A 17,196-nucleotide genomic window follows, 5' to 3' on the forward strand; every position below is an offset into this window, starting at 1 on the left:
TATCTATGCAGAAAGAACTGTCTGAGACCGTGTACTAACTACAAAATGCATTGGTTTCAACATATGCGCAACCATTCCACACTTTGGCAGCAAGTATACATGTACACAATTATGAGATTACAATTCCTACAAAAAAGCAAGAAAAAAAGAAATATATCAATTAGAAAGATTAAGAAAGTTTAGGGGATGTTTCTTGCCCAAGTTTAACCAATTATGACAAGTGGGCCTCTTAGCCACATTGTGTCATTTTGATTCAGCTGTCAGACTAAGGATCCTGATAGAGATAAGATTGCACATTATGAATCCACACAACTAAAGTTTGTTCTTTCATTACATTTTATGGCATCTCAAAACAGGAACTTCATAGCTTATAAATATGTGCAAACATGGTCAAGGTACCACTCGAAATCAATTCACTTTTGTACCCATTTTTTTTTCTTTTTTTTTTTTGGGGGGGGGGGGGGGAAGGGAATTGGGGAGAGTGAAAAAAATGCCAGAAAAGCTTTCCATTAGCAATTATTACCATCTGTAAATTTTGACAAATGATGCTTGACTTTTGAAATGTAGATCCATTATCATACAGCATCATAAAGTGGATATGGCCATATGGTGGTTCGAGGTGAATACTAGCAATACTAACATGGGTACCATTCTAGAAGCTTTGAAAACATAGGAGATGATAGCAAAACGTATTGAATCAATGTGTTATCACAGCACTACCCATAAAAATCATCTAAAGCAAAAACAAAGAACAAAATTTGTCTTTTTTTTTCTTTAATCTACCTCCAAACCCACTTCCAGGTGGCATATTTTGTTATGTGTATTCCACATTTCTTGCCGGAACAGGATTTGCTATCATGCATCTAACATGGTAAAGCCCCTGTATGGACTAAACCCTCTTCATCATGTACAGTATACATGAGAGTCATGGCTTTACTGTGTGGGTTAATGTATGTTTTATAGAAGGCACTTGGTATAAAGGAACATACAGGATGTTTAGTTTCATTAAGGCCCCCTTGTTTACAGTCTCATTTTCCACCTGTACAGACACAACTTGGGTCCGTGACAAGGAGAGCAGCCACATTCAAAACCCCTCGGTATTGTGCGAGTGCAGTGAATGTGAAAAAACTGAGACACACTGTGTCGAGGATGGTCAACCTGCCGGTCTGTACGTGTACATTCCTCGCCTGTACATATTTCTCCACAATGGCAAATTCCAGATACCTTTAAAGAGTGTGCTTGACAGGCATGGCACAATGTGTGTCCTAGTTCACTGGAGGGTAAACTCCTCCCACTCTTAGAATTATAGACTGACAATAACAGGAGAATTCATTTCCAGTAGACTGGATTTTCTCATCCTATTTACAATGCCGTTGTCATTTTTCTTCAAAGGTAATGTAATAAACTTCCCATCGTGCCCCTCAACACTAAGCATGTCAACACCACACACAAAATCATTTTTACAAAACAGGAACTACAGATGTCAAATTTGAATTTCACATAACAGAAATGACTTATGTTTCTCCATACGTCATGTATTATCGATCCATGAACTGAGAAGTATGCCAATCATATTTTTGTCGTACAATATGACCTCTTTATAATTCAACATACACTGTAATATTACGTCCATACACCCAGCAGAAGAAATTCAGACTCAAACTGAGTTACGCACACATACACACACACACACACACACACACACACACACAAACAGACACACAAACACACAAAAGAGAAGAAGATATTTGTGTGGTAATGTTAAAAACATCTAAACGTTTGCTTTTTTTTTGGTCCACCTCGCTTTTCATGGGAAGATTAATCATGACAACGAACAGTAGAAACATGATTTTATAATCTCCTTTTGTAATACGTTGACAAAAGACACACAAATGACACAAACACATACAATATCACCATACAAAGTGACGCCAGTTCTGCAAGTCAGTGCACCATCTTGGCAGCATAATCTGTCCACACTGTACAGCGTGTACATTTGCTACGACTAGATATAATACCCTGTTTTGTGTGTAAACAACAGACCATCTCTACAAATTTGTCCGAACAGCTGTGTAGATCTTAAGACAGTAATGATATGTCATTGACAAGGTTGTGAATGGACTGTATGTGAACCTTATGGCATTTTCCCTCCAACTACATTATTTTGCTCCAAAGTATTCCTTGTAGCCTTGTCTCTTTTATAATCCGTAGATTCACCTTTCATAAATGCATTTACATTTGGCACGTAGTGCAGTAATTATGTTAAGTAACTTTGCCATTTCTGATAGCCCCTGTGGCAAGAGTTAGTTTTATTCTATTATGATAAAAAATTCTTGTTTCAAATGGTGTTGTGATACATAAACAATTTGTTTTGTTTTTTAAATATTTTGCAAAGGGGAACAAAATTCCATCGCCATCAATCTACATAAGATATTTTCATGTCTGTTTTTGAATATATTATTGTATACTTGATGTATGACTGCACTGAAGTTACGTGTTTTTGCTCTTAATGATTACTGTCAATGATATGATATAGTCAACAAACTTTCATCACATGTGGTCTATGAAACAAATCCATCTACTCACCCTCAGGATTTCAGGTGATATGTAATCAGGTGTTCCTACAGCCACATTGGACATGACCTGGAAATCCAAACAAACATTGAAATGACAGACATGAGTGTGCACACAAATAATTACCACAGATACTAACAACCACTCTGTATATGAGATAGCTTATCTTTATGAGCAGAATATTGTGACTTCTTTCCTACTCTAAGGTCTGCAGGATAATACTCCTAAATCATATAGACATACCTGCATACGTGTACAAGTATCTCCAATTAAGGATGTGTACATGGGTATGTAATGTTTACATACAAGCCCTCATGTCGCATACCTGTCATAACATGACTATATGCCCCCAAATTTATCCGACTTCCTGCTTTTCACCTGTCAAGTTCAGTGTTCTATTCTTAAACAGCATGAAGAAACACATGGTTTCATCATACTAGAGCAAGTCCCCCTCCCCCCCCCCCCCAAAAAAAAAGCAAGAATACAACACTGATGATCAGAAGTGGTTGAGGCAAGTTGGCAAACATAATTTAAGAAATGTCACACTCACTGTGTTATCGTCAAGCATTTTCAGGCACGAGCCGAAGTCGGCCAGTCGTATGTGGCCGTGTTTGTCCAGGAGCACGTTGTCGGGCTTGATGTCGCGATGAACGTAGCGTAGCCTGTGTACCGAGTCTATGGCCAGGACCATCTCGGCAATGTAGAATCGGGCCATGTCCTCCGGTAGGCGATCATCGAATTTACTGATGAGTGTGAGGAGATCACCACCACTGTAGTAGTCCATGACCAAGTACTAGATTTAACATCCACCAAGAGAGAGAGAAAAAATAAAACAGACATGTTAAAGGCATAATTTACCATTTGCAGATGAAACAAAAACCCGGCACTCGTGCTTTAAAAATAGTTCTAAAATGTGAGTTAGGGATAGAAACAGCCACTGTAAAAAAATGAATCAGTATGCTCGATATCAAGTGTTGTTAAATACACAAAATGTGAACAATAGTAATAATAAAAATGTTTTCAGATTAAACCGCCTACAATTACGGTTTATTGAGAAAAACACTGATATCTCCTTCCATTTTAGGCTTTATTGCAAAAATTGTATAAGGTAGGATGTTTTGTGATGCAACAGACCTACACATATGCATCAAATGTGATATCTTGAACATTTTTGAAATCACTGCTCCCAAAGGTAAACAGGACCTTTAAGTATCTAGCTCATTCTATAATTTTCCACACATCATGAAAAATGAAGAGGAGCCATTTCTGCATAACAGTCCTGAACAGCAATGAGTACAGGCACATCTCTTGTGACACAACAGCCCTTGCATCTTTATTTCAAAGCATTTAATCATGGTCAATTGATTACTATCAAAGTACAATATGTCAATACAAACCTATCGAAAGGTATGTTTGAGTTTTTAAATGTAATTAAAGTAAAACTTCAAACTTTCTTTGAGGAATCAGATTACTTCTGTGAGAAGTGAACGGGTATTTGGGTGAAGGTTCACATATTATCATGCATGTAAGGTAGGAACATGTTCAAAGTTATACTGCCTTTTGTTTTGTAGTATATCAGTTGCTTTTATTTTTAAGTAATAAAAAAACTCTCCCATCAACACTTTGTACTTATACATGTTATGATGATCACATTTGTCATACGTTTTTCATCAAAGAAACTTTGAATTCCTCTTGGAATGGTATGCTCTGTACTATTTCATATGTGGTTTCTTGGTATCTCTCAAAGAGTTAGAAGCCTAATCCTCATATCCACCAACACTTTACCATCCCTTTAAGCTTAGGGACAGAACTCACCAAAAAATCATCATCCTGGAAAGCGTAGTGGAGATTGGTGATCCACCTGCTGTCTCCATGGACCAGGACATCACGTTCCTCCACAAAACACGCCGTCTGTGGCACAGGGGGAGGGGGGATGGAACAAGAGAAAGAAGAGAGTGGGCGAAATGAGGGTAGGGCACTGTCAGTGTTTGTTGCCGTTGTTCACACTGAGCGCATATGAAGCTTTCGTTTAATAGCGATGATGACATTTCTGCTTTGATTCCTTCGGAGGGATGCAGCAACCAAGCTCACTGCGGGGGGAAGAAGACCTACATCCACCACAAAATGCTCTCAGCTTCACACTTCAGCGAGAGAAAAGTGGGTGGGAGGTCGTGGAGCAAAGGCATTACAGCGCGCTAAAATATCTGCTATAGAGGCATGACAGAATCAGTTAGTCTTAAGTTCTCCAGTCTAGAGCAAGGTAAAGACTGCTAGTTCCATGCATCCCTGTTGTATAAATGCCATGATGATACTGGCCTTCAAGTACATCACCTATTGGGAACACCTCTCTGTCGTTTTGCTTTTCATGAAATGAGATTTTAAATCATTCCTCTCACAAATAAATACTGGATGTACTTTTGCATTAAACATAAAAGGACAGCAACATGCGAATTCATAGTCAGAATACAGTGAATGCATGTTTGCACAAAAGCCTTGATGACAATTACAAAGGAACTAATTCTTATCATATATTTCGAAAATATGTCAATCCAATAAATGTATTGATGCACAGGATGTTTCTTTCCCCAAAACACATAAACACATCCACATGCACACACATGTACACATATGTCTCAGTCCACAAAATGGTATCTACAAAATGGTATCAACATTATCAGTAAATGTTTGCCCACAGTGGTTCATCGCTACATCAGCTTGAAGACCAATTTTCGAACCCTGGCTATTTTGGTCTCATATGTCAGGCTTTCTTTCTCTCACACTTTTGCTTTAGTTGTTTTCGTGGCTGAGGCTGGACACATGTGCAATCTACACCAGGCTATGTATGGCAACTCGTAAATATCGTGCATTGTATTGATTTCTTGGGGTTTTTTTTACAGCATCCATTCTCTCACTGCGATGGGAAGAAATCTTGTCTTTGGGCAGGTGCACCAGTTACCGGCACACCCTACAACGTAAATGCCAGGGCATACATTAGCGTCTATGCCTCGATTCTCCCCCCAGCCAGCCGTGCTGGGATGACCCTCACCTCCGCTCTCTTCAGCATCTCCCATTTGTTGAGCAGTTTCATGGCGTACACATCGTCTGTGTTCCTCAGCTTCACCACAGCCACCTATGGGGAAGAGAGAGAAAGAGATTGCACTCAAAACGTAGTTATGACATGTGACCAAAACAGGCTAATCAGGTCATACATCACTAATTTTTTCCTCAGGGGGGAAACAAAGCCATGGAAGGGCCATAATCAAATCGATGGTTCCTTGACATTTGAGAATTTAAAACCAACTCCAGAGGGGGCACTGAGATGAAATTCTGTTCTTACACATTTGGCGTATTCAGCAAGTGTGTAAATTGAATAAGGGATGGTCTACCTCTCTCCCCATCCCGAGCTATTCTGATAATTCAACAAAAGTTCATTATGCACAGTGTAGCAGCTGCTCAGTATAGGCAAGGCTGTTTGGTCGTCATTGCAATCATCTAGTTAAGGGCACAGGGGCACTGTTACAGTTTAATACACCCACAATAAATCTTCACAAAATGCGATGATATATCGCCAAGACTTGCATCATTACAAGGCTTCGCACGACATAATTATAAAATCCAGTTTTAAATCAATGTAAATCGATGTCATACCACATTTTGAGGTAACACTGCGAATTTATACAAACACTGCGAATTTATACAAATACTGCCACTTTGCCTCTATTTCATTATGGTCTTACAGGAAAAAACAAAAGTATGTCTGTACACGTGAAGGCAATCTTGTGTAAACATTGCATTGAGACCATCATTTTCATCATGAAATAGGTGATATTTCACCTCAACATAAAGTTAATTTGTCCATTAGGCACATCACACGTCATGCTCCAGGGAAAGTGGGAAAGTTATACACAATGCTAAATGATCTATCAGGAAAAAAAAAAACAACAACATAGGGCCCGTTGCATAAAAGTTACTATCATGGTAACTTTGCCATCCAATGGCAACTTCAACAGAATTCTTGATTTTGATTGGCTGTTGTATGTTTTCCACTAATAATGAAATTCATAAATACAATACACGAAATTGCAATAGATTTCATATGTGGATAGTAAAAACAAATCTGGTTTCAAACTCCGTACGTCACCAATTTCCATTAATCTGGCATTCGATTCCTAGAGATATTTGTTCACGCAATAGCCTGTCCTCATTTAAGAAATTTTTGAAAATATACCTTTTAGCAAATCACACATAGTCAGTCTATCATATCATTTGTCTTATGTTTTTGTTTTGTTTTGTTTTGTTATGTTATGTTATGTTTTGTTGTATTTGTTGGTTTTCTGTCCATGTCTACACTTTGTACCTTAAAAATCAATTATTTTATGCATACTTGTAAGGGAACTTACTTCACAAGGCCTTTTTTGGCTTTATTCAAGTTCTCTTTTTTCATTTTCACTGTTATATGTAAATAATTATTTTTTTTTGTTCTGTATTGTGAAATTCAATGCTGTTGTATTGTTTTTATCAGAAAATGAGATGAATAAACGAATTGAATTGAATTGAATTGAATTGAATTGAATTGAATTGAATTGAATTGAGTATTGTTGCCATAGTAGTTACCATTGGATGGCAAAGTTACCATAACAGTAACTTTTATGCAACGGGCCCCTGGATAAATTCTTGTTAGGTTCTCTGCATTTCTTTATGAACATTAACTATTTGTGGTGTTAGGGCTTATCAAAATGCCTTTTCTGGCAGAAAGGATGGCCTAGCTACACGTACAGTCCGACCTCTCCTATCCGGCCTCCCTTTATGTGGATCTCTCTATTATCTGGATGCGATCTTGGCGTGATCTTTTCTTTTCTTTTCTTTCTTTCTTTTTTTTTTTTTTTGACATTTAATCATTAAGGGGGGAAGGGGGATTTCAAACTCAAATGAAATTCCTACACAAACTTGCATGAATTACACATCATTCCCAACATAATTAACATACATTCACATAAAAAATTCATCTAAATAATATACATTCAGACATCCACCTCCCCAAAATCATCGCAGTGTACGCTACCTGCACTAGCTTACATTGTACAGTGCACATGTTTAGCTACACTGTACCATTGGGTAGGCATCTGCGTGCATTAAACATCGAGTCTTCCATATCCGGCCAGATCCCTTAACCGGATGAGCGCCAGTCCCGACATGTACGGATAGGAGAGGTCAGACTGTGTGTAGCTTGTATTTTTAATACCATCCAAGTGAGCCAGTATCTTTTTCATACATGCCTGTACTGTGAACAAGTCAAAGTAGCTGTTTTACCTCTCCAAAAGCACCTCTTCCTATGATCTTGAGTGTTTCGAAATCCTCTCGATGTAGTCTCAGTTCCTTTACTCTGTGTACTGGTTTTTTAGCTGAAAGAACAATTGAAACATATCCATGTTATTGAAAAAAAAATGAAATAATTAATATCATACAGCTGTGATTGATATACATAAGCATCATAATTCTATTGAATTATAAGTAAGCATCGTAATTCTATTGAATTACAAATAAACATCGTAATTCTATTGACTTAGGACAAGATAACGCACAAGTAAATGGTAATATCAAATGGTAAACACCTCTGTGCAATCTTTCCCAATTTTCAGAAAATCTCACGAAAGATAGATATTGACCATATTGAAATTACTCCTGTTATTGAACAAACTTTTTATCTTCTAAACATCTTGGCAGATGGTGCACTTTATTCAGAAAATATTGACCAGCTGTCATTGATAGCAAGTGCATATTTTGTTTTTCTTTTCATATCACTATAAAGAAACAAAATATGGCTATGAATAGATATTCTATTTACATGGGAACTGCTGTTATTTGAGTGTTTCAGTAGACCTACATGTTCTTCCTTTGGGATCCTTCTCTCACACCTTTTTGAACATGGAAGCTCTTGACTTGAAAATTTTCAATGCTACACACTGTGTCTATACTTGAATTTTTCTGACAGTTTTTAAAACGCATGTCTATTGAAGGTTCAACATTTCCATGTAAACCTTCATGAGAAAACTACACTGTACAATGGTGCAGACCTGTTTTTATCTTTTATTATGCATTTGTTGTTGTTGTTTTTTATATAAATGCAGATTGTAGAATGCATTCTCCATTGAGACCCATTTCACAAGTGTCACCTGGCAGGTTCACTTTGATATACAATTTCATTGAAAAAGATGGTTTACATGTTTTCATTTGAACAGCATGAACCCTGATTTACAACACTATTAAAGCAGCAGCATCTTCCCACGAGTCATAACAGTAAACAGTACTTCAATTCTCTTGAAATACATAATTTTTTACTTGTATACACACAAATTTGCTACACAATAGTGCACATGTGTGTGTGTGTGTGTATTGAGAGGTGCACTTGTCATATCCTGTATACATAACACTACAATAATATTGACATGCACTCGCCTCTCCTGTGTGTATTTCTCCCCTAATGCATTAGCTTTGGGGGGAACACCAGAGCCGGCGAGCACAGTTCACAGCCTGTGCAACATTCACACCTATGGTCGCTGATGCTCAATACAATATTCCATGCTGCAGCCCGCAAAAAGAAATTGAAAAAGTTAAACAAATAAAACGACAACTGGAGACCTTGAATGACTCAGTGTTGGTCCTCTCCAGATTGCAGTGTATTCATTCATTTATGCACTGCCACAGCCCTCGGAAGAAGTGGCACTTTTCACGGACGGGGGAAATGAACGCTCCATACAGAAAACTTCTCTTTTCTTTTCTTACCATTCTCTTTCTTTCTTTCTTTCTTTTTTCTTTTTCTTTTTTTAGTGAGTCAACACCTCAACATAGAGAGGGTAGGGGGGAAAAAAACTCACAACAGACCACCACTGCACCCATTCATTGTGATGCTAATTTCCAGGTCAGTCGTTCAGGGGTATTGAAACGGACAAGAGAAGAGGAGAGGGGATCTCCATTCTTAAAGCAGGAGTTCAGGTATGATGCTATCCTCATTCCTCATTCCTCAAGTCACAATATAATGCATGTCAGGTTTTTTTTTTTTGTTCTCTCTCTCTCCTCCCCTGCCCTATAGAGTAAGAGCAGATATATATAGTGCCAAAGATATTACAGTCACCATTCCCAGTGACTACTGACATTTTTGTTTTGTTTTCTTGTCGTTTCATTTATTTATTTCTATTTCAAATAAGAAAATACGACAAATACAATGCATACAATACACTTAATCATCTCTTTACAATCTGAAATCAAGCCTTTGTTTAAAGTCAATGTGAAATGTGAAATAAACAGAGAACTTGGAAAAGGTTCAGAGGCCTTGTGGGGGGAAAAGGTCCTCTAGACAGCATAATATAGGCACAATCAACACATTACATTTTAACACTTGTGTAATCAAGTCATGTCTGTTCATTCTCAAAGTACATGCAATTCCTGAAATCTTCAACTATATATTTTTTGTGACAGAAAGTTGTTTCTATTTTGTGTAAGACAAAAGACCTTAGTTTTGTTCTGCTTTGCTAATTACGTCATTTCTCATGAAGTAAGAAATGATGAGGATAACGAAAAATTGCTCATGTCTACATAATTCTAACTTCACACAGGTAAGTGGGCATTTGGAATTTGCAAACTATAAAAGCACTTTCTTTCCTATCAGCTTCTTTTGAAATTAAGATTTTGTTTCCTCATAATATAGTTGGGCTGCATAGCAGAGTACCTTCATGCTCAGAAATAATACCATTTTAAACTTGGGTCTTTAAACGACCAAATGATACCTTACGTTTCAGCTCATTTCACTTTTAATAGCCAGGACACTTTCCCTCCACCCCCACCCCCAGACCTGGCCTATCCAACCAAGGGACTTGTCAGAGACATAAGAATTTATTTGGGGTTGTATTGTTTGACATTTGACATAGCTTGCTGTATAATGCCTACTGTGTTTTTCAGCACACTGTAATTCTAAGAAACATGATTTATGAAATAACAAAATATTCAATATATAACTTTGTTATGCACAAAAAAAAAAATTGTATAGGCCTATATATCCTATCACATCAGAAATGAGAGACATCAGAAGTGGGTAGATATAAATCAAAAGTGGTAGTTGATAATTTTATAGACAAAGTTACAAGAACTACAGAACATCGTCCTACACTGCAAGAAATCTATTTTTAAAAGCCGCCCCAAATGTCGTCATATCTTACTACAATTAAGATGGTAAAAAAGTGTATCATCTTTGATTTTATAGACATTTGCATTGTCTTTGAATGCTTGCAGCACTTCAATCCACTTCACATTAACAACAAGGTTACTTTCTCTAGTTTTAGTAAGGGAAACATGACTTTTGAGTTCTTCTGTTTTTCAAACTTTGAGGAAACTTCCAAGCATAAGTTGACTGCTCAAGTCTCGCTCTGCTCAAATGCGCCTGAACAATACCAGATACAAATAATTTCAGTATTTATCTTCATGACTTTACACACGAGGGGCTTTGCAGCAATATAGAGGTGTCTATTAAATGCAGGAGAGGATTTTGCATTGGATTTCTTTGTGTCTGCTCAAGGATTCACATCTGTGCCTTTTTTGAGTAGTCGATGTGACAAAGTGTCGCGGTTTGCAGTGGGTGGTGCTTTGTAATGAGTCTGGTATGGAATGTGAGGTTTTGGGGACTGAGGTCAAAATGCCAGATCCACTGTCTTGCTTTGTATTCGACAAACTGGAATGGAGTATGCAGCACTTCAATACCCATCGCAGAATGGAATGTTTGCACGTCATGGTAACGAATGACAGACTGACAGGTCTGTTGTATAATATTTCAGATAATATAATATTCATGCGTTGTTGTTTCGCGATTCTCATCACAACCCCCACACATAAACCGAAAAATGCATTATTGTTTGCACAGTTTTGTAGCTTCGCATAGCTAGACAAAAGCTAAACACAGAATGGTGAATCCGCAAAAACAGTGATTACCAGTATGCCGAGTAATTGAGCAAAAGACAGTCATTATGGTAGAAATATGCAAAGAAAAAGAAATGAATAAAAGTGACAAATGAAATGAGTGTGTGCAGGCATGAGATCTATTGTTCATGCTCTACATGGCAGCCTCAGGCGTCTGTAAGAATCAAAGAGCTAGAAACCAGTAATTTGACAAGTCAATGACTTTATTGTCAATTTACATGTAATCCTTATCAATACACGTCTACACAGCAAAAGGCCGGTTTTCTTTCTAGTGCTGTCTATAGCATACACTGTAGAAATGTCACATGACCAGTCTTAATTGTTGCTTGAGATATTGCAGGGACCCTGCAAAAAGTACACAGAGTTTTTTATTATCATCGTTATTGTAAGGTCAAGGTAGGGATACTGCTGATCCTACCATAGCCTGCAATACAGACCATTCTAAAGGAATGGTGGGTATGGCAATGGATGCGACACTTTATCATTTCTAACTTGTCTCATCAAATTAATGTTGCACTGAATATAACAGGAATGATCGTTTTCAATGACAACAGGTTTGACTTAAAAGCAATCCATGGTTCAGTGAACCTTACAAGCAACATGTCAGGAGTGAAAAATGTTTTGGCTCTCAAAAAGTTAATATGTCATGAAATGTAGGGGGAAAGAGAAAGAAAAAAGTTATCTGATGATATCTGATAGACACACACACACACACAAATCTTTATCCTGCCAGTTTCTGCTGTGTCATCACTTGCACTAACTGTTTGCCTTGTACAAAAAAGGATCAACATACCCCCCCCCCCCCCCGAATTTGTATGAATGAATCAATGCTAGTTTTCTTGGAAGTGTTGCAGTGTGATGCTCATGATAAACGTGAATATATCATGCAGAATCAAGGAATGCATCTCTCCAGAAACTGCTGAACCAACATTTAGTTAAAATGCAATATATAGGCCTATAGTTTGGTGGTGGTGGTAGTAGTCGCAGTAGTAGTAGTAGTAGTAGTAGTAGCAGCAGCAGCAGCAGCAGCAGTAGCAGCAGCAGCAGCAGCAGCAGTAGTAGTAGTAGTAGCAGTAGTGGTAGTAGTAGTAGTAGCAGTAGTAGTAGTAGTAGTAATAGTAGAAGTAGCAGTAGTAGCAGTAGTAGTAGTAGTAGTTGTTGTTGTGGTGTGGGAAGCACATTAGGCAGGTGAACTGGGTTGTGCAACTGAGACTGCTCGTTTGCGGTACACACAAGACCCTGCATCAGATGACTCACTGGCATTCAGATGGCCGCAGCCTCTCGCACATTTGCCACATTTCTGTGGAAACGTCAATGAGCTGTTGCCTTTGAATCACTTTGCCCCGAAACTGTGACACATTGCTGTATTGCTTTGGTATACAATTTCTCTCTATTTGCATCTCAACTGTCTTTGTCTTTATGTGCCCCCTACAAATATATGTCAAGAACATGATTTAATGATATCTACAAGTGTATCTCTCTTTCTGTTGTTTTTTTTTTTTTATTGTCTGTACATCAGTATGCATTTAAATGTATATTTAATAAAAACATGGGTAAATACAATGTTTGCATGTATGCAGATACACTTGTATGTAGGACCTACTTGTATGTTTTATGTCAACAAAACTGCAAGAACCACAACAAACAACTCAATTCCTAGGGTACTAGTACAAAAAGCCTGTACTTATACATTGGTACATTTATGTTGTAAAATGTATATTGGGTGTTTTTCATGCTGAATCCATTTCTATAGATCGGGGGGGGGGGGGGGCATTTCACAAAGCATTTTGTCAGATAGTTTTTCAGACATATTGTTATAACTACTGAAATCCTTGCATCTGATTGGCTGAGAGCAAATTTGTCCACAAATTTGTTGGACAGAATACTTCATGAAATGCCCCCCCCCCCCCCCCCCCAGTTTCAGTTTCTGCATTTGAACCCATGCTGCATAACCATGGCATTATCACTTTTGTATCACTGGATAAGGCTCATATTGTAATGAAATATTATGCACACAAATTTACTGGCATGTGATGTGCAAAGCAAGGCAAGAAGATATGTATGTAAAATCATAATCATAAATGGAAGCAAAAAATATTCAATATGAAACATCATACCATCGGCCCCCTTCACCCAATCTTCATAATTGCTTCAACATACAGCAATACGGATTTCAATCATATAGCCAATATAAGAGCGGCAATGCAGCAACATTATCCCTTCCTCCCCACTCCACCCAACCCCCCCCCCCCCCCAACTTCCAAGCATAAGCACACTTCCTGAGTGCACATACAGCTGGCATTCAGCTGAAGAATGTATACAACGTACCAATGTGCTGAGACATGCCATCCAGGCAGGTCTAATAACATGCCAGCATCTACAGTACAGGCGAACACATTCACCAAGTTCCGTTTGCAAACTGGCATGTAAAAGTCATGAACTCTGCGACGCTGTTGTTATCTCGCTAATTTTGAATCCTGTCAGGCTTCGGTCTGTGTGCTATCACCAAGATCATACAAACTGCTAGACTCACGCATTGGATTCTGTGTGTGTATGTGTGTGTGTGTGTGGGGGGGGGGGGGTGATTGTCTGTTTATTTTTACTTTCTATTTCCTCCCCAACAATTTCCTACGACATGTGATAAGAAGCGTAGAAGAGGCTTGCTGTTCAGATATCCCACTCACATTAATCACAGAGTTGTGTCAATATACATATACTGAACTTGGCTGCAAATGTCAATGGCAACCTAGAATGGCTCTAACACTATGAAAGACTACCAGGTGATGGCCTGAACCCCATTCTGCCTTTAAGAAAATACATAATTATAAAGCTATACTAAATTTATTGACAAGGGTATGACTATCACGGTCAAACTCGATATAACAGATGTGCACATATGAGCATGCTGGCTGTAAATATTATATCATGCTACATGTACATTCAGCAGGAATCTGACCATCCGACAACACACAAACCCCACAGTCTAAGGAACAATACACACAAAGTTGTTGCAGTTCCAACAAGTTAGTATTTCTGCCCATAGCCCACCCCCCTCTCACCCAAACAAGGCTCTTACATCATTTGACATTTAATGCATTTTTTTGTCTGCTCTTTGGCAGTTCATCACAGGTAATCAAAATAAATAATTCTTAAATGTTAATATCAATGCTCATGTTAAGTCATATAGGGCCTACATGTATTACGATGCATAAAAACATTTAAAGCAGATGCCCAATGTGAGTTCTACATTGTACCTCACAACATTGTCTCTTGCAAAGTACAAGAAAATAAATATGTGTATTTTATATTACATACCTCTAGTATTTACAGGTATACAAATTTATGTATGGTAATCTTGATGAAATGCAGTGCTCAGGATCTCTCATCCAATTTCCCTTCTGTTCCTCGTATTGAGAAATATTTTTTCTTTCTTTCTGTTTTTTCCAAGAGAAAACATACACACTCATATGGCCTTGAGCTACAGGTAATCAATCTGCATAAAGTGGTCATCACTTTCACCGGCCCAAAATTAATACCCCTGTCTGATCGACATGCCTGAATGACATGCCTCATAGCCCTGGAGCATCAGACGGAACAGGAAGCTTTGCTGTGCTGCGGTTTACACAGAGGTAAGCATGCATGCGAGTGTGTGTGTGTGTCTGTGTCTGTGTGTGTGTGTATCTGCAGGATGGATATCACCTACATTGTATGCATGGCAGCCCTAAGTGAAGTTTGGATGGGAAAGGGAATATATTCATTCGCACAGCTTCCTCAGTAGAGGTGCCGGGTGCCAGGCACATCGAGAGCAGTATGTAGTTCTCTTGATGTGTATTCCGCACCATTCGGGGGACAGAAGCCTCACATGTATTGTCCCTACCTCTTGCAGGTTGAGACAGACATAACTCTACCTTCAGCCAAGCCTCTCATCTTCAACCATAAAAAAACTAGAGGATGAACACCTTGCATCATAGGGCCAAAGTGTCAAAATTCACTACCGGGTACACCTGTGACTCCTAACCTGACATGAGTTTAACCATACATCATATCTTGGTATAATGTGATACCAACAGAGGGGATATATTGCTGTTGGGGAGACAAAACCTTGCGTCTCAAAAATGTCAAATGTTCGGGAGAGCGAAAAAAAAAAATGTGGCACGCTAAAGCACTATAACAAATGGGATTGCCTTTCCTTTGACATGCTGTGGTGGCTTCATTTTGGGGGTCTGACAGCTGGACTTTGGACAGGACACTAATTAACTAATTATCTGACAATTAATTTTTTTTTAAAGTGATTTTAACCTAAATTTGAGATACAACGTCTTGTCACCCCAGTGACGATATGCTAATCACTGCTGATTCATGCTGAACAGTCTGCTTCTCATAGACTAGAGGCCCACATTCTTGAGTGAATACAGACCCTGATTACACACCCCAGTGGAGATGCAAGGTATTTATTTCGGACTTGCGCTCTCGACTAGAAAAGAGGCGCATTGCATTAGCAATCGCAAGGATGTGACAACACACAACACGTGCACAGCTGGAGTGTTCTGCTCATAACACATGCACGCATTGTCTCAAACGGAGTATGCCAATGGAGTTACCCTTGCGTCTACATACCATTGAAGATTAGTGCCAATTTAATGAAGTATTACACCAACAAACAGCAACAGGAAAAGCACGAAACCAAGTTACGACCTCAACCCTGTTTACCGAAAAAGCATCTCTATGGCGAATTACTGCTTACACATCAAGAATCAAATGTGCACGTATAGTGTGTTTTCATTACAAAGCCCAACACAGCCAGCCATCATGCCATGAAAAAGGAAGTCAACTGCTTTAGAAATGTGTGTTTGCAGTTTTTGTATAGACATGTGTACTACATGAGGGCTCAAGATACTGTATTAATGTGATACACAGGTGCAATATTTTTGTGAAGAAAATTTTGTGAGTGGTTTGATTTGCGATCACGAACCACGGTGAAATATGCATTTGTATGTATCCCTTTTTAAAAAGAAAAGTTAGTGTCTTCTATAAAGGCTGCACAGACGATACACAGCGCATTCGCAATATGGGAGGCAATATTTGTGTGGTTGTTCATGTTGTCACTGTTGATGCACTAGTGAAATTTGCAACAACAAAAAAAAAGTGAAATATCACATATACTGTAAAGAATGGTAACTACATTGTACCACAACACAGTTATATCGACAACCAGAGACATCCAGTTATTGGGTTATAACAGTCAAAATTGGGCAGGTAAAATCTTGCTCATGAGCAGCATCCCCATAAATCACTAGCCCATGTTACAACATTCAGCCATGGGGAAAAGAGAGAGTGAAGTGACCACAGCAACACATGACCTTTACATGCTGACTCACAGGTGCAACACGCATTGCATTTCATAGCCCATGGTACGTTAAATCAATAAATGGGAAACTGATATACCGTAATGAATATCCTTTGTGTGTACACATGGGCATACATACATGTACATCACGGAAATTCAGTATAAAAATGACAAATTATCATTTTTTTATTAACAAACTATCACTTGCCTTCACAATCATAACAAAGACATCAAATTTGAATGTGCATGCATTACATACATTGCCCACAAGCCTAAATTTCATGCAGTTGTTGGAGGCACTTTAAAGA

At 38.4% G+C, this 17,196-nt stretch overlaps 1 protein-coding gene across 6 annotated transcripts in view; it reads right to left on the reverse strand.

Annotated features, from left to right (window-relative positions):
• The window catches only part of LOC139740992 (serine/threonine-protein kinase MRCK alpha-like), a 112,246-nt gene that overhangs the window by 70,641 nt on the left and 24,409 nt on the right, over positions 1-17,196 (reverse strand). For all 6 annotated transcript variants that reach the window (XM_071651580.1, XM_071651577.1, XM_071651578.1 and 3 more), the window contains exons 3-7: positions 7,885-7,976; positions 5,621-5,704; positions 4,390-4,485; positions 3,125-3,367; positions 2,587-2,643 (exon numbers count right to left, since the gene is read on the reverse strand). In XM_071651580.1, coding sequence (XP_071507681.1) covers positions 2,587-2,643; positions 3,125-3,367; positions 4,390-4,485; positions 5,621-5,704; positions 7,885-7,976 — 572 coding nt within the window. The remainder of the gene's footprint in view (positions 1-2,586; positions 2,644-3,124; positions 3,368-4,389; positions 4,486-5,620; positions 5,705-7,884; positions 7,977-17,196) is intronic.

Source organism: Diadema antillarum, unplaced genomic scaffold (genome assembly GCF_040938485.1).
Source record: "Diadema antillarum isolate AM-2024a unplaced genomic scaffold, OU_Dant_1.0 seq00000894_RagTag, whole genome shotgun sequence".
Classification (NCBI taxonomy): domain Eukaryota; kingdom Metazoa; phylum Echinodermata; class Echinoidea; order Diadematoida; family Diadematidae; genus Diadema; species Diadema antillarum.